The sequence below is a fragment of the Panicum virgatum genome, chromosome 7N (assembly GCF_016808335.1).
Source record: "Panicum virgatum strain AP13 chromosome 7N, P.virgatum_v5, whole genome shotgun sequence".
Classification (NCBI taxonomy): Eukaryota; Viridiplantae; Streptophyta; class Magnoliopsida; order Poales; family Poaceae; genus Panicum; species Panicum virgatum.
In genome coordinates this window covers 27,827,901-27,847,620 of record NC_053151.1, presented here as the reverse complement: position 1 = coordinate 27,847,620, position 19,720 = coordinate 27,827,901, and the positions used below count along the sequence as shown (strand labels likewise).

Sequence of the window (19,720 nt, the reverse complement as noted above, 5' to 3'; positions counted from 1 at the left end):
TTGTTTGTATTGCCTTAGGTGTTGATGATTTGAGGGGATCTCTGCCCGCCCTTATATATCCGGGGGGACAGGATTACATAGAAAGTCCTAATCCAGTACAGTTGGAGTCCTACTACAATACAATCGGGTAGTTTTCTTTGTACTGTAGCTAGTTCTACGCCTATTCGGGTAGTTACAAGAGAGGTAAAGTACATCCATGAGCCATCCCTTACTCTAGAACATTCTATGCCTATAAGCAGTCCGCTGCCTCGGGTCTGACACCCACCACTTGGTTCACCAAAATAAGAATTGAAGAAAAGAGATGTTAAATTTGTTATAAACTCACAAAATAAAATGATAATTGCACTATGTTAGATCGGGTTTAAAAATCCATGGGTTCACACTTCGGGTACTGTAGGAATAAATCTGTGCCCATAAACCCAACGAGTAGAATTCTGTGCCCATTAATAAACTCACGGGTCTAAAAGTGAATCCAAACCCGTATCAGATTTCGGGTACCCATTGGACGCTGCTGGCAGCTGGCGTGTGTTCCACGAGCGTCGAGCGAGCGTACGCGCGTTCGGGATCGTCCCGTCCGATGGCGCAACCGCACCTTGCCTCGCCGCTTAGCTAGCTAGCTAGCTACGCACCTGTCGAGCTGCTAGCCGACGGCCATGGCCGGTTGAGGGCGTAGGAATTGGATGGCCGCAGCAGCCGGCAAGCGAGGACTCGCCAAGCCATGAGTTGACTACAGTAGTAGGCTAGTGGCGACCCTGGACGGACGCACGGGCGCTGCTGGCAGCTGCGTGTGTTCCACGAGTGTCCGATGACGCAGCCGCAGCAGCTTCATTTTCTCTGGCCAGTGGAACAACCCGATCCGAAGATCCGGGCACGCGCGCGCGGGGCGGCAGCACGAGCGCCGGGAGTGGTAGATGCGGTGCGGGCATTATCTGGGCGGGCAGTGTCGTCGTCTCGTCGTCATCGGCGCGGAGCAATCAGGCAGGCAGGCAAGGCCGCCCCGCCCTCCCCCAGTCGCGAGCTCCACCGCGCCCGTCCCCGTCGATGTCCCGGGCCGGGCATCTTCCCCCTCGACCCGTCCCTTTTCCGCCGCGATCCCGAGAATCCCCCGTAACCACACCACCAATCAGGCCAATCACGCTGTACTGGAAGGAAACACATGACGCCGCCGAGCGAGCGATCGAGCTCTGCGCACGACAAGCCACGACTAAAGTATAAGCGGATCATTTGCTCTAAAAACTATAGGCGGATCACCACTCCGCGGGGGAAGGAATCTTGGGCGCCTGCCCGATCGGGACACGCGAACGGGCGCTGCCGCGCGGCGTCGCGGGCTCGCTGGTCGCCGTCCACCCATCCGTCGCCCTCGCCATCGCTGGGCGTGTTCAACGCGACGGGCAACCATCATTGTCCTTGCTCAGCTCGACGGGTGGCTCCCAGGACATGGGCTAATTCGACGCATCCACCCAATTAGGGCTAATTCGACGCATCCACCCAATTATTGATGGGTGGAGTCCCGTCTCTATATACGCGCGCCGCCGCCGTCCCTGCCTTTCTCAGCTTTCGCCCAGGACAAGTCGCCCGCTGGCTGGCTGGTTGTTGCTCGCAGGCCTCTCTGATCCTGGTCTCTCGGAAGGTTCTCGCATGGTGACCGCGGCCGGCTCCGACTGCAGCATGTTGAGCTTCGCATTGGCCCCATCGTCGTCCGGCCGCCGCGCGTCCTGCTCCTGCCGCCGCCGACCGTGACCCGCCCGCGCGCGCGTCACCAGCTGGTCTCGCTCGTCGCCTCGACCTCTCGGAGCTGTTCCGGCGACCGGCGCTCTCGCGGCACGCGCGACGAACGATGCCTCCTCTGGCGCCGCCGCACGGCGACAAGGGCGGCTCCCGCGACAGGCAGCGGCAGGAGGCGGCGGCGGCTCGGCAGCGGTCGGCGTCGTTCCACGGCCGCGGCGCGGAGCAGCGGCACCAGCTGCAGAAGCAGAGGCCCAAGACGATGCCGGACCTGCTCGCCGGCTTGAGGGGGGCGAGCTTCCGCTCCGGGTCCCCGCCCCCGAGCGCCGGCGGCGAGACCGGGAGGAGGACGCCGAGCAAGGTGCTGGTGAGCGTGGCCGTGCAGCGCAGCTTGTGGCCGCTGCACGTCATGGCGTCCGCCGAGTGGACCGTGGCCGACCTGGTGGCGGCCGCCGTGGCGCTCTACGTCAAGGAAGGCCGGCGGCCGTTGCTGCCGTCCGCCGACCCGGCCGCCTTCGGTCTCCACTACTCCCAGTTCAGCTTGGAGAGTACGTTCCTAACATCTTCAATTCTCCTCTGCCGTCACGCTACCCTTTGTCGCTTTGATCCCTTCTTGCTGCTAGTGTTTTTGAGTGCACCCTCCGTCTCTGCTTTAATTACATCAAAGTCTCTAATATACATCAAAATTGAGCCAGCAGATCAACACAACTTATCCCCAAGCTGCTGCAGATAGAAAAGATCCCTTTCATCCAAACTTCACTTGATGCATTGAGTTGTCAACAACTTATCCTCATTTTGTTGACTTGTGGTCCCCACAGATCAGTGAGAACTGAGCCCATGGACTTGCCTGTTTTTGATGATCTGTCAGCTCAAAGCAACAAAAGAGTGCAGACCGCGTAGCAGCACGGTTTCCTAGTACAAGCTCGATTTGCTGAACTTTTGCTTTAAGATAAACTTGTACCGTTCATAACACTTGTTCTAGAGTTGACCATAGGATTAAGTAGGTGAAATGACAAGGTACCCTCAATTAATCTTTCACTGAGTGTGCGTGCAAAGGAAGAGTAAGCCTAGACTAAGTATGACAAAGTTTCCTAAAAGTGTAGAGCAAGTGTTAAAAGAGGCTAAGAGCATCTCCAGCAGTCTCTCAATCCCCAATCCAACTACCGTATTGGGAGAGTCAATAGAAAACTTGTGCTCCAGCAGTCTCCCAAAACATTCCCCTTTTCCCAATAATTATTGGGACATCCCAATAATTCACCTCACCTCTCCCTAAATAAAGGGAGAGTTGTGACTCTCCCAATAAAGTAGTTGGATTGGGAGAAGGTTATTGGGAGACTGCAAAAGCAACTCCCCCAATAATTCTAAAACTGTTATGGGGATATCTCCCAATACTAGTTATTGGGAAAAAATTATTGGGAAACTGCTAGAGATGCTCTAAGACAAGTAGTATTTTTAACCGGAGGGAGTAGATATTTGGATAGCCCTTTTGTTATTATTTCCATAGTTTTAGTCCTCCATTGATTTTTTTTAAATAATGCTTAGGTCTAGACCCAATGGCGAAGGTTATGGAACTGGGCTCCAGGAGCTTCTTCCTGTGCCCCAAATATTCAGCTGCCGGTCAGGCTGCTTCATCGTCATCCTCTAATGGAGCAAGAGAGGTCAGCACATTGGCGTCAGGGAACGCACCCGCTTGTCTGAGCTACATGCAATTCTGGCCGATGATGTAATCAGCTAGCACCCCCAGCACCAGCTTCTATCCATAGTGCATTTGTGAGACAGGTGGCCACAAGAACATTGTAAATGTGTAATGTACAAGGTTCAGAGGATGAGACTAGTGTGTGTAGCTCTCTAAGGTGCATGTGCGATTGTGCCAAAAGCCTGTGCCTCATGTTACACCCCACATTCAGAAACATATCAATTTTTTGTGTAATTAGAACAGTTTTAGTGGCAAAAAAATGCTGTTGTTATATTATGTAAATTAAATATTGTATGTACATCAGCATACAGGCAAGAAAAAAAAAGCCATGGCACAACCGAGGAAAATGGCTGACTGACCTTGTATGGGCCTTGCAAGTGACAGGGAAATATCTTAAATATCCATGCCACCACTGCCATTCCTTTTTTTCTACTTTTCCCTTTGTCCTGCGCTGGGAATAGACGATCAGTTTCTACTAGATGCCATCGATCTCTTGTACGGGACCCACCCAATGCTTTACCTAACAAAAAGCTTCATAAGATGAGACTGTGTTGACATCTTGTTAGGTGCAAGTGCAAACTGTGTCATGCACTCATGCCAGATTCTAAAAATATCCAACATTTATGTACTTTGAAAGTTCCCGTGGGAAAAAGTTAGCGATTAATCTTTTGCTAATTAACTGCTGTACCTGAGTCAAGATAGCAATGGTGTCCAAATAAGGAAAATGATTGACTAACCTTTGTATTGGTCTTGAAATTAGAAAGCGGCAAGGAAATATCTAATAAATATCCACAGTTCCACTGCCTTAATTTCTTCTGTCCTTGTTTTGTCTTGCTCTTTGACGAAGATAAGGACATAGTGCTCGGTACCATCGACCTGTCTTTGAATTCACGCACCAGATGTTTATCTGCAGAAAAAAACATTGATGTGGCGGTTTTGTTTTCCATCTGGAGAATAATTTGATACATGCTGGGACAACTTACAAGCTGATGAAGAGGGGAGACTGTCAAGTCCCATCGCCCATTGGCTACTCTAATTCATGTTGTACCGAAAAGTGAGCAGGTCCGGAAATAACATGTTCGGAGGTTACAAAAGATAGCTGTTCATTTAAGCCACAACCTCCGGGACTAAAAGAGAGCGAGTGATGGCGGTCCGAAGGTAACAAGACCAGAGTGGCACTCAAAACACTGGCATCTATAAATTCATCATTGAAACCAACGCTATCGAGGTCTCAGCATTAAATAGCACGCGGTACAAAGAAGTGAAACAAGCATCAACACTACATAGAACCTGACATTTTCCGCACAATAGTTAGTAGCATATAATATCTTATTATCAATAAATAAATAAATAAATAGCGATTGATTCCACCAGGTACAAAGAAGTGAAACAAGCATCAACACTACATAGAACCTGACATTTTCCGCACAATAGTTAGTAGCATATAATATCTTATTATCAATAAATAAATAAATAAATAAATAACGATTGATTATTGGAAGGCCACATGCATAATGATGGTGCGAGAGGATCTCTCAAACACTACAAATTGACCAATAGCGTTACAACTTACAACACTACATTCTGATTTGGGTGCCCGTGAACCACTTTACATAAGCCCTCCCACTAATCTACAGACCACATTACAAATAGGTATTACAAGATAAATACTTTTTTTAAATGTGGATAGTTGCTAACACAACACATAATACACAGCATGCATCTGAACGAAATCAAGGTGCAAGCTTCCGTCTGATGAACACCTTGCACCACTCGATAAACCCATGCAAGCAAAGAATGCATGATGGTCCCCAGAGTATTGGCATGTCCTCAACCTGTGCTAGAGTAAATCCTCATAATCTTAAGTGATCCTTCCAGATTGGTCAACTAAGGTGCCTATTTGATCTCCACAAATCGCCTTGGATATGTTACCAGGCTCTAACATATTAAAGATGACAACTGCAAGAAATATACGGACACAAATGTCATCTTATCTAAACTGCTAATACATCAGCAAAGCAACTCTGTTGATAATTAGTTGATAAGGGGTACTAACCAGGAATGTTGTTCTCCTCGCAACACGTTACTGCTGTCATGTCCATTCTGCTGAATCCTCTTGCTGCTAACTCCCTGAAGGAAATGTGCTCAAATGGTGTGTTAGTATTGCCTCTAGGAGGGCAACCATATTCATCATCACCAACAATACCTTTAAGGACAACATCTGCATTGACTGATTGAAAGTACATCTAGTCAGATTTCCTCTTCATATCAGCTGAAGCTTTAATAGAAACAAAATTAAAGCTGTAAAGAACGGGACACTGTATGCACAAGACCACTGGACAAGTCAGAATAATGAATAGAAGCATACTTTCAGAAGCTCTTAAGGCAGCAGCTGTATCTGTTGTGAAAAGTGGATTCCCTATGCCAGCACCAATCCCACCAAAGATAACAACCCTCCCTTTTTCAAGGTGACGTATGGCTCGCCGCCTAACGTATGGTTCTGCAACTTCTTGAATCATCAATGCGGTCTGGACTCGTGTCTCCACACCAATTTTTTCTAGTGATGCTTGAAGAAGTACCGAATTCATCACTGATGCCATCATTCTGACAATTAAAACAGGCAGGTGTAAGCATATTCACATGTCACTGAAATAGAAGGAAAGCCCTTGACGAATATAGAAGGAAAGCTAGAATCCGAATGTGCATAATGTGAGATGAATAGATGTGGGATTTTGTAGCTAAAAGACGTATACAAAAGAAAACCATGGATACTGAGCTCCATTTATCATTATTCAGTAAGAGTGAAAGGTGTTTCTGCCTACTGAAACCACATGTGGCAGAAGACAAGTTACACATTTACAAGTCAAAATGCTCATGTGCTCAGTTTCTCTGCAGTAGCAGCACTAGTGAGTATTGGTACACTTGCTGGCATGCTCTCCTGGGCTTAATGGACTTGGCTAGTCGCGACTAGTCATCCAAGTCGGTCCACAGGCTACTTACTCGACTTTATAGCTTAGAAAAATCTTGAATACACAGACCCAACTACACAGATGACCCTAAAAGTAAAAAAAGAAAAAAAAGTCTTTGTTGTTGCAACTTGTCAACAATTTGTCAGGAAATTCAAGAGGACAATGTCGTCAAGAAAGCACAAGTGACAGTATGATCTTGCAAAAAAACTCTTGTGGTTCTTAAACTCAGTGACTCACTATACAACAATGTTCAAAAAGGAGCTAGGCGGTTTCTAGGCGGTGACCCTCCGCCTAGAGCCTAGGCGAGCTTAGTCGAGCCTAGGTGTTTCAAGGCTATTTGCTAGGCGGTGCTATATATGTAGATATTTCTTGCCATACACGTCAACTATCTCAAAAAGAAAAGGAAAACCAGAGAATAGTGGGCCTAAAGTTAGATAAAAAGCCCATCAAGCAGCCCAACCAAAGTATCAACCCCAACTTATGCACTAGCCTCAACCTTATCCTCCCCCACCCTGCCTCCTCCACCCATCTCCTTCCTCTGCTCCCAAGCCGCCGCCACCCTCCCACCGCCGTTCCTCCTCTACGCCGCACCCGCCCCTACCTCCTCCACCCCTGCCACTGCCTGCTCCTCCTCCTCCGCCGCCCCTGCCTCCTTATCTGCTGCCGCCACCCCTGCTTCCTCCTCCGCCGACGCTTGTCCCCTGCCTCCTTCTCTGTCGGTGCCCGTCCACTGCCTCCTCCGCCGCCGCCGCCGCCGCCGCCGCCGCCACCGCCACGCCCGTCCCCTGCCTCCTCCGCCGCCGCGCGCCATCCTTGCCTCCGCCTCCACCACAGGCCGCCTAGGGGACCGCGTACCCCCCTAGGCCAAGCGGAACCCCCTCGCCTAGTGCTTAGTCGCGCCTAGGCGGGCGCCTAGAAACACCTTTTTGAACATTACTATACAAGTAATAAATTAGACTCTACACTGATCGCATATGGCTCCAGCGAGACTATGAACTTGAACTGGCACTTGCCAATATAATGCCGGTTTAGCACGATACATAAAACATTGCTTAAGGAAACATCTAATGGATTGTAATCAATAAGCAGATCCGACCAGTTGCTCGATCAATTGGTCCACTGGAATACAACCAAGGCCAAGCCATATACTGTCAACATTCAATAACACACCATGGAAGTCCACATTACAAAGTAAAATGACGAAATGTTTGTCGCATTCTCTAGGACCCATCCAAATATTTTGGTTGCATGCTATCGTTATCCTGTCAGGATAAAAATGTAGGAGCAGCAGACAGGACAAGTATCGAAAGGAAATAAAAAGGAGAAAGCAATGTCAGAAAATTACCCAATTGGGTACGTTGATGCTCGATCAGTACCAGTTGCAGCTGCCCAATTGTCACCACAGAATATATTCCGCCCTCCTACCACAATTGCCACCTAATAGGAGTGAATGCAATATAACTTGGCAAGTGTTTCTTCATATCAGAAAAATGCACCACTCAGATCAAATGTATGTGCTCTTTTTACCTCCACACCATGATGGCACGCCACTTGAACTTCTCTTGCAATCAGCATTATAATCTGACAAGACGACAAGTTTAGTATGAAACAATCAGGAGTCCAGGACAGCATGAAAACCAGATTTAGCACCAGCAGTTAATTTATACTACCTTGGGGTCAACATTTTGAGGAGCTGCTCCTGCCAATGCAGTCCCTCCAATCTTCAGAAGCACTCTCTTCCATCTTGGATTTGAAAGAGGGTTTGCTCTGGAGCTACCAACCACAGTAGGAGGGCCAGTGCTGGAAAGAGGGTACCTACAGTGATAAAAATTAGGTGAGACCAGTAGATCCCCAAATTAATCAAGCAAAAATGTAAAAATGGGCCACCTTTTGCTCCCGTGCTGCTGCTGCTGCCTCGGTTTTTCATCCTCTACTACGACAAGCGCCTTGGAGGTGGCAGGAGACGCAGAGTTTCCGACGATCTGCTCCATCTTCTTGAACCAGGGCCAGTGGCTGATGGCGCCGGCGCCGGAGCTGGCGAGCCGCTGGCACTCCACCTTGTAGCGCTTCTTAAGGTTGTCGATCTTGTTCTTACATTGCTCGACGCTCTTGCCCCCAGTAGGTTTGCCCTGCCCATCGGTCACAGCGCCGGCCACGTCCTCCCAGTCCCGACCTCGCAGGTTCCCCCGGTTGAGCTGCTCGAATCGGTCCGTGTACGCGTCGAGGAGGCTGCTGATGGCGCCGTCCGTCCACTCCTCCCGATCCTTACGGTAGTCCGACGCGCCCGAGCTCCCTCCGCCACCGCGGCCCTTCTTCCCGCCGCCGCCGCTGCCGCCGCTGTTGATGTAGGAGCAGTACTCGCCCCCATCGCTGCTGAACTCGTCAGGGCGCTCCCTGGCCCGCTTGGCGTGGTGCGCCGCCTTGCCGCGCTCGGCGTGGTGGTTGCTCTCCTCCTGAGCCGGCGCGAAGGAGCCGGCGCCGGCGCCGGCGCCCGAGGCCACGGTCGCGTCGGCGAAGCAGAAGGCCTGGGCGGGCTGCGGCGGCGGCGCGGGCTGCAGCGCGGCGGTGGCGGGCTGGGGCGGGGGAGCTGCCGGCTGGTGGGCGTCGTCACCGAGGAGGCCGAAGTCGTCGTCGCAGGAGGCCATGGATGGCCGCGCGTGGCGGCGTTAGGGTTACGCGGCGGGCTCCGCTCCTGGCCACGGAGGCGGCGTTAGGGTGACGACGTTATCCCCGGTGGTGAGGCGGGTTAATGGGGCGAGCGGGCGGGCGCGTCCCACGGAGCCGTTACGGCTGGCTCACGGCTCCGTCACAGCAGGCGCGTTACACATTGCGACGGGTGGGACCCCCGTCGGGGAGAGCGCCGCGGAGGAAATGAGATGGGTCCCATCGGCCGGTTGGTCAAACGGGAACAGGATGGATGGGCCGGCAGCCGGCAGGGGACAACCAATGAGCCACTGACAGGCCATTTTGAGCCGATCCAAAATACTAGCACTGGGTTGCGTACAAGCAAATTTTGACACTAAAATTGGTGCAACAATGGCATGAAATGGAACAAGTTCTACACAGTGATGACATGAGTCTAAATATTAGGAAAACAATGGCAAACATCAGAATTAAGATTTGCCGTATTGCGTTAATGCATTAAATGTGAAAGCTAGAGAATTTTCCCATAGGTTTAGGTCAATATCAATGGAAGTTTCATGAAGCATTTCATAGTATTAAATATCATCACTTTTGCTGACATGACAAGTAGAGAGAATGATGGAGTTTAATGGGATGCGAGAAGAATTTCATCACCATGAAATATATCTGGCACAGTTAACTAGTTCCCAGTTTAGGTAACAGTACACTGAAACTGGCCTTATAAATATCACAAGTACAATGTTGCTCGTCTCAGTGGGAGTTTCATGAGCACAGTTACCTAGACTCGAACTAGGTAACTGTGCCAGACGAATTTCATGGTGATGAAACTTCCTCACATCCCATGAAACTCTAATTTTCTCTCTTCTTGCCATGTTAGCAAAATTGATGATATTTAATGCTATAAAACCCTCTATGAAACTCCCATTGAAAATGACCTTATATAGATTAGCTGATTGCAAGGGAAGGATGGCAATACAGGACATAAATATAAATATAAATATCAAAAGAGCATTCAAATGTACTCCCTCATCCCAAAAATAAGGCATTTTAGTTTTGTCCTAAGCCAAACCTTCCTAGTTCTGAACAAGTCTAGAAAAAATGGACCAATATCTAGAACATCAAATTAGTTTCATTAAATCCACCATTATGTCTTACTAGTGCCTTCATTTTTTTTATTGAAGCTACTAATAAATTTTACTATAAACTTGACAAAACTAAAACAAATTACATTTTGAAACGGAGGGAATGGCTAACAATATTGCCTATAATATTTCAAAGTACCGACTTACAACTGAACCATCAAATTCAGGTGAAAGTGCTGAAATGCAGATAAAAATCCATCTTTGGTTATTGAACGACAGATATGATCAAGTGTACCCCTCGAAGGGAACTCTGTAAAACTTATAGTTGTGTACTAGTCAAGTTCAAAGTGACCTGTCAGTTCACATAAGGCCATCACCCTAACAGCCTACTCCCTGTAGATAGTTGCTGCCACAACATCAGATTCTAAGGCTGCATTTAGTTCTCAAAAAAGTTTGCGCAATATCCGTTACATCGAATTTTTGGACACATGCATGAAGCATTAAATGCAGTTGAAAAAAATAACTAATTACATAGTCTAACTGATTACTACGAGGTGAATCTAATGATGCTAATTAATCTATGATTGGACATTAATTGCTAAATAACAACAAAATGTGCTACAATAGCAAAACCCAAACTTTTTCACCAACTAAACACCCCCTAAGTTGAAATCGCAAGGTTTTGCCCTTGTCCTAAAAAAGAATCACAACACCAGCATTGCTTGAAACACAAGACATCATGCTTTTCTGCGCAATGTGGAGATAATTGCAGAAGCTCCCTAGCAATAGGATTTGACAACTCAAGTTCCAAAACGTAGCAAGTTCTAAGCATCATGTAGTGTACAAGAAAAAGCAAATACAATGATTACTTAGAATGCCAGCTACTATAATCGTGTAAGAAAAATCTGCATTTAACCAAATATTTCCACCAAGGGTCATATTAAATACAGAGTTACAGACAGTATAGTAGTATTTACGGGACCATTCATTACAGGTAAAAATAAAATACATGAGATTGCAGAGCAGAATCAAGTTCTATTAAGTTGCAGAGCAGAATCAAGTGCCTGGTAGAAAGAAAGAAAGAAAGAAAAACACAATAAAACAAACTAAAAATGTAAAAGGAAATCTATCACTGAAGATGACAAATCATAATTTGATTTTCCCTGCAAGCAAGAAGATGCTTTCAGGACAAGCAAATTATTCAAGAACCATTTGATGAACCTTCATACTTGAAAATTGAAGCAATTTTGCAAGCATTATCCTTGCAAAATTCCTTAATCAACTAAGCAACATGGAATTTCCATACGGAACTTGGCATCCACTATAAATACTGCAAGCAAGATAGTCTTATAAAAGAGAATTAAAAAGGTACAGCAACCATGATGATTGTTTACGCTTTCAAGTTTCAAAACATCAATACAGATATAACAGCATGCAAAGTTAAATATCTGAAGGAACCTCTGAATAGCACAAGCAAACATTACTTGCAACAAAACTGTCATGATGATACTCGCAAGCAATTGTCCAAATATTCGGTTCGAAGGAATTGGTGAACACTTTGAGCCTATCAGAAATATTGTGTTGTTACAATCCCACAATAATACTTCTGAAAGTAGAGAAGATGAAATGTATAGAACTACAAAAAGGTCTAAACAATTTGAAAAATATGTCAAGCGGCTAATAATAATAATGCATCATACCTTTCTAAAATAAGAAATTTGTCCATCACCTAGTGCGATAGATGAGGTCTCTGAGACATCAACTAATTCTTGATGGCAGGTACCAATACCATTGTAGATCACTTGGAGTTAGATGAGGTCTTGAGACATCGAGTTATTCTTGAAGGTATTGTGTTAGACTCATAAACTCGAGAGTCATGACAATGGAGACTCAGGATCAGACTGGGCATTCAGGTGGTGCACAAGGAGTAACCTGGCACGGTTGACGGCTGCAAAGTAGAGGCAGATGTGCTCCTCAAGGTCAGCAAGCTGCCGTAGCAGGCTGGGGTGATTCTTCCTGAGTTGCCGTACCACCTCTTCTATGGTGTGATGCTGCCCTCGCCCACAGTCCAGCCCAAGGCGGACAAGCATCTTGTCGCTCTCCACAGTGGCATGGAGCCTGCCCACCAGCCGCTCGATTGTGTCGACGTCATTGTTCAAGACGTAGGTGCCCCTGGCCGTGGCGTCCAGCCGGTCCATGTGCTTCTGCAGGCGTTTCATCGAAGCTGCCAATGGAGAGCAGGACGAGCTGGATGCAGCACAAGCAGGGGCCGCCGCCAGCAGCGCCGTAAGGGCGTGCGTCGCAAGCACGAGGCCCGCGACGGCAGCGCCGGTGGCGCAGGCAATGAGGCAGATGCCCGACCCGCGCTTGGCGCAGCGGAGCCAGCGGCGCCTGCGCCGGACACTGAGGAGGCGAAGGTCGAGATGGTTCTTGAGGCCGACGAAGCTCCGGTGCATGCCCTGGAACCCGGCCCCGGGCGCCGGGAACGGGTTGGGCATTTGGTCGAACAGGAGGAAGGCGTCGAAGGCGCAGTCGCAGTGCGGCACGGCGAGCTGCGGCGAGTGCGGGATGAGCGCGAGGAGGTCGGTGATGGGCCCGTACAGCGCCCGCGCGCGGCGGAGCGCCCGGCGGAGCGTGAGGCAGAGCAGCGACGCGTGGTGCGTGCTGCGGAAGTAGTCGGCCGCGAGGCGGGTGAGCTCCGTGTCGGGCGCGTCCCCCAGCGCGCGCTCCACCACCGCTTCCTCCGGGCGGAGCACGCCGGCCAGGGTGATCCTGTCCAACACCTCCTGCCCTACTTCCTCCTCGTCGTCGTCGTCGCTGCCGCCGCCGCCTCCAACCTCCCGTCGCCCGTCCCCGTCTACGTGGATCTTATCCCAGATCTCCTGGTAGGACTCGGTGTGGATGGCGAGCCTGTACTCCTGGCTGAGGTTGATGGTGGCCGCCGACCTGGGGGTGCTCCCCCGCCCCTCCGCCGCGCCCCCGCTCCGCCTCGCGCTAGCAGCGGTGCTCCAGCTCGTGCTCGCATTCGCGCTGCTGGTGTTCCCGTCAGAGCTCGAAGAGCCCGCCTCCTCGCCTCCCTCCGCGCCGGCGCCGGCGCCGCGCCGCTCCCACGGTCGCATCGCCCGTCCAGCCGCCCGCTCGTCGCGGCCGGTGAGCAGCAACCTCAAGCGGCAGGCGTGGAAGCAAAGTATATACGCGGGTTGGGGTGCTGGTGTGCGGCGTAAGCCAACGGCCGCCCCGCCCCCGCACCCCAACGGGCACGACGGCACTTCTGCCTTCTGGGACTTTTGACCCGTCCGACAACGCGTCGGGCCGCCCCGTCGTGCGGCTCTCGGGCCGCGTCGGTCGTTTACCAGGCGAGCTCGCCGCACCGCACGCGCTCCGCGCCGAGTGGGACGGGCGGGCGCGCGCGTGCCGCGTGACAGCCGCACTCGGCACTGGGAGAGTGGTACTAGTTGAAGCGGAGACGCAACGAGGAAAACCCGTACGGCTTGGAGCGCAGCGGCAGGTGTGGGGGGCGGGCGCGGGAGAGATGATAAGGATGGCGGCGACGTCTCCGCCGCCCGCGCCCGCCGTGCGGGTGCGCGGGGGCGGCGGCAGCGCGGCGGGCTCGGCGTCCGCGCGCCTCTTCGCGGGGCCCCGGAGTAGCATCGCGGCGTCAATTGGGAGGAGGGGGAGGGGGAGGAGGTGCGCAATCTCGTGCTGCTCGTCGCAGGACGGAGATGGGCCGCGCCCCGCCGCGGCGCCTTCCGACGGGTCGATACAGCTCTACTCCCAGATCGAGAGGTAGGCGGGGGACGACCCCGTGGTTCCCATCTTCTGTTCATCTGGCAACCTTGCGCCCATTCTTAGCTTAACCTCTCGCTGCTGGGGGGCCGGAGCGCAGGGTGATGACGGAGGCGGCGAGGCAGTCCCGGGAGGGCTGGGGATCGACCGGAGATTGGACCGAAGTCGAGGTGCGCTTCGGCGGCTCTCGCCTCTACCGCGGTTCCATTCTGTGTCTGTCCCGATTGTGTTGATTACTGCTGATTTTTACGCTAGGGAGCATGGGTGCTGAGACCCAAGTACTCGGAGCCCTCGTTTGTTGTCCACTTCGTTGGAGGGATTTTTGTCGGAGCCGCGCCTCAGATCACATACCGTTTTTTCCTCGAGCGGCTCGCGGACAGGTATGTTCAAAAAAGTGCCTAACCTTTCGTCCTTTCCTATGGGCCATGTAATTATTTTCTGATGAATGAGCTTCGTGATCAAGTTTTGTGTTCGGCCGCATTCTGTGTTTTTTAGTTTATTTTGTCAGACAAAGCATTGCCACATGAATGTCCTGAAACGAAGACCTTTAAAGCATGACCACTGACCTAATTTGTTCATGTGACCTTTCATGAGTACACTTGTTCATCTATGGGGAAACAATTAATATAGAGATACGGTAATCTTATAAGACAGTTAACTCTGTTGTTATGATTATCTGGTATAGCTAAACTTTTGCTAGGATTCCTACTTCCAGTGCACAAATGCTGACCTGTAAATTTTGGAATCTAGGGGAGCTTTGGTGATTGCAACGCCGTATGCAAGTGGCTTCGATCATTTCTTCATTGCAGATGAAGTTCAGTTTAAGTTTGACAGGTGCTTGAGAAACTTGGATGAGCCTGTAAGTAGAACCATTTGACTAGTAACTCAGGTTCTTATCCATTCTACTAATTATATGAAATTTAAGACAGGTAAATGATCTTCCCACTTTTGGTGTTGGACATTCCTTGGGATCTGTTATCCACATGCTGATTGGTAAGAGTTTACCATGGATTGAATTTCATTTATGTCTACAAAGTAACTTTTTTTGTCCTTTGAAATTATTTTTTCTTGATATTATTCAATCAATTATATAATATATTGTTTATGACATATTCCAGGATCAAGATACGCTGTGCAGCGAAGTGGAAATGTATTGATGTCATTTAACAACAAGGTATGTCTTGTGTCTCTCCCGTCCTATCTCCTTTTTAGTGAAAGGTTATCCTGCTTTTTTTTGCTGAGGACTCCACTTACAAAAGGAAACAAAAGAACTCAAAAGTAGTTTAACAAACAGAAGCAAGTTTTCTTTACTATCAAAAGGATCTAATTCTCCTGAGCCCCAAAGATGATCACACCAGGTCTTCTTGTGATTGCTCTCTTGGTAGCTTCACAAACGCATCCATCCAAAATTTCACCTTCATCATCTGCTTGTCAGGTCACCCTTGTTCTACTGCTTTGAAAAGCACGTGCCATTTCTGCAGTTATGAAAGGATTTTGTAGAGTATGAATGAGAGAACAGTTTCTCTATCATTATTTTATTTCGACTAGTCCACAAAAACCAGATCATCACCACAAACTCAAATGGTTTGAAGTCAAAGCATACCCCAAAAGGCACCCCAAGACTCAAAGATCTGATGTGATCATCCACCCACGTGTGGGTCAGATTATTGCTTCTTTTGTGCTGCATTTATCGTTGCAAATGTGACTCTTTTGTTCTAGTCCTCCGTCTCAATATACATGAGCTCAGAATTAGTGCTTGAAATAAGGATTGGAGTGTAGGGCATCTAGCACTATTTCTAGAGTTATTGGTTTCCTGCAGTACTTCGGATGTGTGGATGGGAGGACCACATATTCCAGATGTTTTCACTTCACAAGCTGATATATTTCTTCCTATCTCAAATTCGGTTTTCATACATCATGGGATGTAAATGTCAAAGCCAAGTGAGAAGTTTTGTGTGATTCCTTCCTTCATAAAACAGATCCGTCAGTTTTAACATGTTATAAGGCTGTTTGAAGTCTTTGCAAATATTAGTTTTATGAACCATGTATGCCTTTATAAGATGGCATTAACACCCTCTCGTTTTTTCTACTCAAAGAAGGTTTCGTTCAAGTTTTTTCTTCTTCTTTTCAAGCTGCCTGTTCCAGAAAAATCTGCCTCTGGACAAATATGAGTAGTTTTGATATTTCTCTTCTTGCAGGAGGCAAGCTCTGCCATCCCACTATTTTCACCTGTAATTGTTCCCATGGCGCAGAGTTTTGGCCCAATATTGTCCCAGCTGACATCATATCCAACAGTCCGTTTTGGGGTACGATCTGTTTCTGTTACTTTGGTGTCAAAAATGTTGCTTGAAATGTCTAACATGTTGCACACAGGTTTCTTTTTTATGTTTACACTGTCAGTGTTCACCTAGGTATTTCCTTCCTTGTTTTGAAGATGCACTGCCTTATTTACTATAGATGTCTCATCAGAAGTTTTAGGGGTCGTCCCGACTAACAAAAGCGTAGCTTGAACCATTTTTTATATTAACTATAATATCCTATTTGTGTAGCTTTACTTACTACCACAAAACTACTAGAATGTTCAACTGTAGTTCCGTAGGCCTCTCTATATCATAACTCACTGGCGGAACTACGTGTAGGCCAAAGTGGGCCATGCCCCCCCCCCCCCCTTCCCCATGCTAGCCTACTGCAATATCTGTCTGCCTAAACTGCTAACTAATATATAGAGAAGAACAACATGGAAAGTGGCAGATCCATGGAAGGGAGAGTGAGCTCAAGTACTCCATACTGGTTAGCGGATAAGGGAGCACCTCAACCCCCTCCAATTTCTATGCATGGATGGGAGTTCCAAAGATAGAAGAAGAGGAGCCTCTATGCTCGTGTGACCTAAACTGACTGAAAGCGTAAAAGAACACAATTATTTATGGGCTGTAAAGAGTGAAAGAGTACTTGAGCCATTGAACCAGTTTATCCCACCATGTACTCAAGCCCCATCTAATAAGCCATACCCTATAATTCCAAATCCTTTAGTCCAACATTAGATTAATCATAGTTATGTGTGAGCAGGTGTTGAGACCAGACTGCTAGCATTACTACGATCACTGTAGCACTGCCCCCCCCCCCCCCCCCCGGGGGGGGTTCAATGCTAGCTCCACCACTATCATAACTGTAACTTTTAAACATTGGAATTGCATGGTTTTTATTAAAAAAAATCGAAGATGCACTTGGATGTCTTTCTGTTGATATCATTTTCTTTAGGGCCAACTTATCTTTTTTACTTTTCTTGTTGGGAAGATCCTTTTCATTTACTTTTCTTACTTTATGATTTGCCATTTTGGCCCTTTTACCCCATTTCCTGCTTTGATGTTTTCCATTTAGCTACATTACTGAGAAAAGTACCAAACTCAGTATGGAAGAAAATACTTGAGTTTGATCAGTTAACAATGACTGAAGGATGTGAAATTAAGAATGACCCTAGATTGTTCTATTTGTTTTGCTTGAATTTCAAAATTCAAACACAATAAATTTATTGCTCTGTCCTGTGAAAAGTTGCTGGGTGCATGTATATTTCCTACTTGAAACCATAAATCCAGGTAGCTTAGTAGCTTATATTCTGCATAACAGGCAGAAGCAGCCATTAAACAGATTGAGAATCTAAGCCCTCCTGTTGTTAAGCAACTTCTACCTTTACTTCAACAACTTCCTCCGTTGTATATGGACTTAGTAAAAGGGCGGGAGGACTTCATTCCAAAACCAGAAGAGACACGTCGCCTGGTATGTTAGTGCTATTCTTTTAATATTAATATATATGTTACCTCCCATGTGAGAATGGTAACAATTATTGTAGTTGTGTGTTCTCTAATCTTACATTAAGTCAATTAATTCACAGAGATAAAATCTATGAACGTATTTTAAAATTGTCTCTGATGTTGTACAGTGCTTCTGGCAATACCTATTTATTTGAGATTATCAGAATTTTCAGTTCAATACTTCAGTTTATAAGCAATCTTAGGATTTTCGTCAATTTATGTTTCAATCTGTTTATGCTGAATAACCAAGATTTTTGTGTGGGCCATTTTATTTCTATGCATGCTGCCTTACTGGCACATCACAATGCAGATAAAATCCTACTACGGAGTTTCTCGGAACCTCTTAATAAAGTTCAAAGATGATCAAATTGATGAAACCTCAATCCTTGCACAAGTATTAAGCTCTGAAGCAGCCATTAGCTCGTTGCTTGATATGTCGATTCGATCACTTCCTGGAGATCATGGTCTGCCATTACAGCAGGTACTGTTTTCCTTTTCAGCCTTCCATGTTTTGGAGTTACTGAAAAGCCATCGTTGGAACAGAGATTTTATAATTCTGGCAAAGTAATTATGTTTTGTTTCTTCAGGTGCTTCCTGATGTTCCACCAGCAATGGCTGATGCAGTGAACCGCGGAGGTGAACTTCTGGCAAATCTGACTGCAGGCACACCGTGGGAGGCTGTTGCTAAGGAGGTTGGTACCACTTTGGGTACCGACTCAGGCATTCTACGGGCACAGATCTCAAAGGAGGTTGAGACACTTGTTGATGTAATTGCTTCATGGATATCTTCAAATTCTGGTCCACGGCTACTTCGTCCATGATCAGTTGATCGCCTATTTTGCGTACAAAAATGTCAATAACACTGAAGAGCATCAAGTTTTTATTGATAAACTGTGAGTAATAAAAAATTAGATTGTACTTCAGTGCGATATGTTAGTACTTTAGATCCATGTTGTGGTTCAAGAAAATGGAGATGTCGTGTATTTAGGTTGAGTATTTTTTAACTTAGTTATTTTTGTAGAAGGTAACTTTTTAAGGAATAGAAATAAGGTGATAGATTCTTGCTATGGTAAAACTGCTCACTTGTACAAAGGGGTCCTGGCAATAGGAAATAGGAACAGTCCTTCAACAGCCGGATGACACGGGGAGAAGGTGGGTCGATGGTATGGGCAAGATTCAGCAACTGCTGAGGGCCAACTTGACCTGACAAGGAAGGATGCATGGCTCTGCCAATAGGAACTTCGGTGGACAAGTCATCTTAATTCTTAACCCATTGGCAAAGGCAAGATTTCTTTCCTCAGATTATTTTTTGTCTGCAATCAATAACAGGTTATTGTTAAATACCTATAAAGTGCTTATGTAAAGTTAGAATATTTCAATGTTTGGAACCTCTCATCTTTGAAACTGAAGCTGACCGGTACGCATAGGCAGCTACGTTCTCAGTCGTGAAGACAAAATCCAATGCGAGGCTTGAGAAATGAGGCTGCTCTCTCTAGTACCTGCCTACCTGGTGTCAGAAGAGCATTGCCCGCAACGTTCAACTCCACCTCTCCCATCAAATGATCAAACCACATCGAAAAGGTTTAGCGTGTTGAGAGCGAGTGATCCTGAATTGCTGATGACTCGGGTCCTGCTGCTTACTTTTATGCAAGTGTCACCTGGAACGGAGACCGGCCGTGCGTGCAATGCCGGATCTCTGCGTGTATCGAAAGAGCGCGCACAGGCAGTGAGGCAGCGCAAAGCATGCGGCAGGCCCGATGCCCCTGCCTGCGGTCTGGACGTCTGGGTGGGGAGGATTATGGCTGTCGCACGTGCTAAGCAGTTTCGCAACGAACTGTCGAACTGACGCCGCCCATTCGTTGCGAGGGTCTCTGGGAGAAGCAGAGCAGGAGAGCCTAGGGGAGGTTCGCCCGCCGGACCGGACCCATGTGAGTGTACATGCTACCTACCTTCCATCCATTCTCCCTGCAGATTAAATCGAAACGGCAAGAAAATGCCAGTGTCACCGGC

At 47.9% G+C, this 19,720-nt stretch overlaps 4 protein-coding genes across 8 annotated transcripts; 2 read left to right on the top strand and 2 right to left on the bottom strand.

The window, feature by feature from the left end:
- Positions 1-1,528: 1,528 nt before the first annotated feature.
- Positions 1,529-3,823, top strand: LOC120682483 (uncharacterized protein At4g22758-like). Its single transcript, XM_039964418.1, has 2 exons — positions 1,529-2,273; positions 3,268-3,823. The coding sequence occupies exons 1-2, from the start codon at positions 1,838-1,840 to the stop codon at positions 3,450-3,452; spliced, it is 621 nt and encodes a 206-aa protein (XP_039820352.1). The 5' UTR covers positions 1,529-1,837; the 3' UTR covers positions 3,453-3,823.
- Positions 3,824-4,891: 1,068 nt separating this feature from the next.
- On the bottom strand, positions 4,892-9,091 carry LOC120682480. 3 transcript variants are annotated; one of them, XR_005678470.1, is made up of 8 exons: positions 8,278-9,091; positions 8,061-8,205; positions 7,918-7,971; positions 7,736-7,827; positions 5,790-6,025; positions 5,628-5,651; positions 5,478-5,551; positions 5,309-5,380 (listed from the first exon to the last, which is right to left on the bottom strand). XR_005678470.1 is itself a non-coding variant. In XM_039964412.1 (7 exons), exons 1-7 carry the CDS (start codon positions 9,033-9,035, stop codon positions 5,283-5,285), a joined length of 1,557 nt encoding a protein of 518 aa, XP_039820346.1. In that variant the 5' UTR covers positions 9,036-9,087; the 3' UTR covers positions 4,892-5,282. The 3 variants fall into 3 exon arrangements, 2 of the variants coding, with proteins under 2 accessions (XP_039820346.1, XP_039820347.1); XM_039964412.1 differs by having other exon boundaries at positions 4,892-5,380; positions 5,478-5,651; positions 8,278-9,087; XM_039964413.1 differs by lacking the exon at positions 5,309-5,380 and having other exon boundaries at positions 5,483-5,551; positions 5,628-5,699.
- Positions 9,092-11,010: 1,919 nt separating this feature from the next.
- LOC120682482 (UPF0496 protein At3g19330-like) lies at positions 11,011-13,363 on the bottom strand. 3 transcript variants are annotated; one of them, XM_039964416.1, is made up of 2 exons: positions 11,816-13,363; positions 11,011-11,278 (listed from the first exon to the last, which is right to left on the bottom strand). In XM_039964416.1, exon 1 carries the CDS (start codon positions 13,232-13,234, stop codon positions 11,990-11,992), a length of 1,245 nt encoding a protein of 414 aa, XP_039820350.1. In that variant the 5' UTR covers positions 13,235-13,363; the 3' UTR covers positions 11,011-11,278; positions 11,816-11,989. The 3 variants fall into 3 exon arrangements, with proteins under 3 accessions (XP_039820350.1, XP_039820351.1, XP_039820349.1); XM_039964417.1 differs by having other exon boundaries at positions 11,011-11,179; XM_039964415.1 differs by lacking the exon at positions 11,011-11,278 and adding an exon at positions 11,413-11,679.
- A 75-nt stretch (positions 13,364-13,438) lies between these two features.
- LOC120682481 lies at positions 13,439-19,083 on the top strand. Its single transcript, XM_039964414.1, has 10 exons — positions 13,439-13,901; positions 14,002-14,071; positions 14,157-14,281; positions 14,652-14,760; positions 14,831-14,894; positions 15,020-15,075; positions 16,100-16,207; positions 17,526-17,675; positions 18,021-18,191; positions 18,298-19,083. Exons 1-10 carry the CDS (start codon positions 13,648-13,650, stop codon positions 18,529-18,531), a joined length of 1,341 nt encoding a protein of 446 aa, XP_039820348.1. The 5' UTR covers positions 13,439-13,647; the 3' UTR covers positions 18,532-19,083.
- The last annotated feature ends 637 nt before the right edge of the window (positions 19,084-19,720 follow it).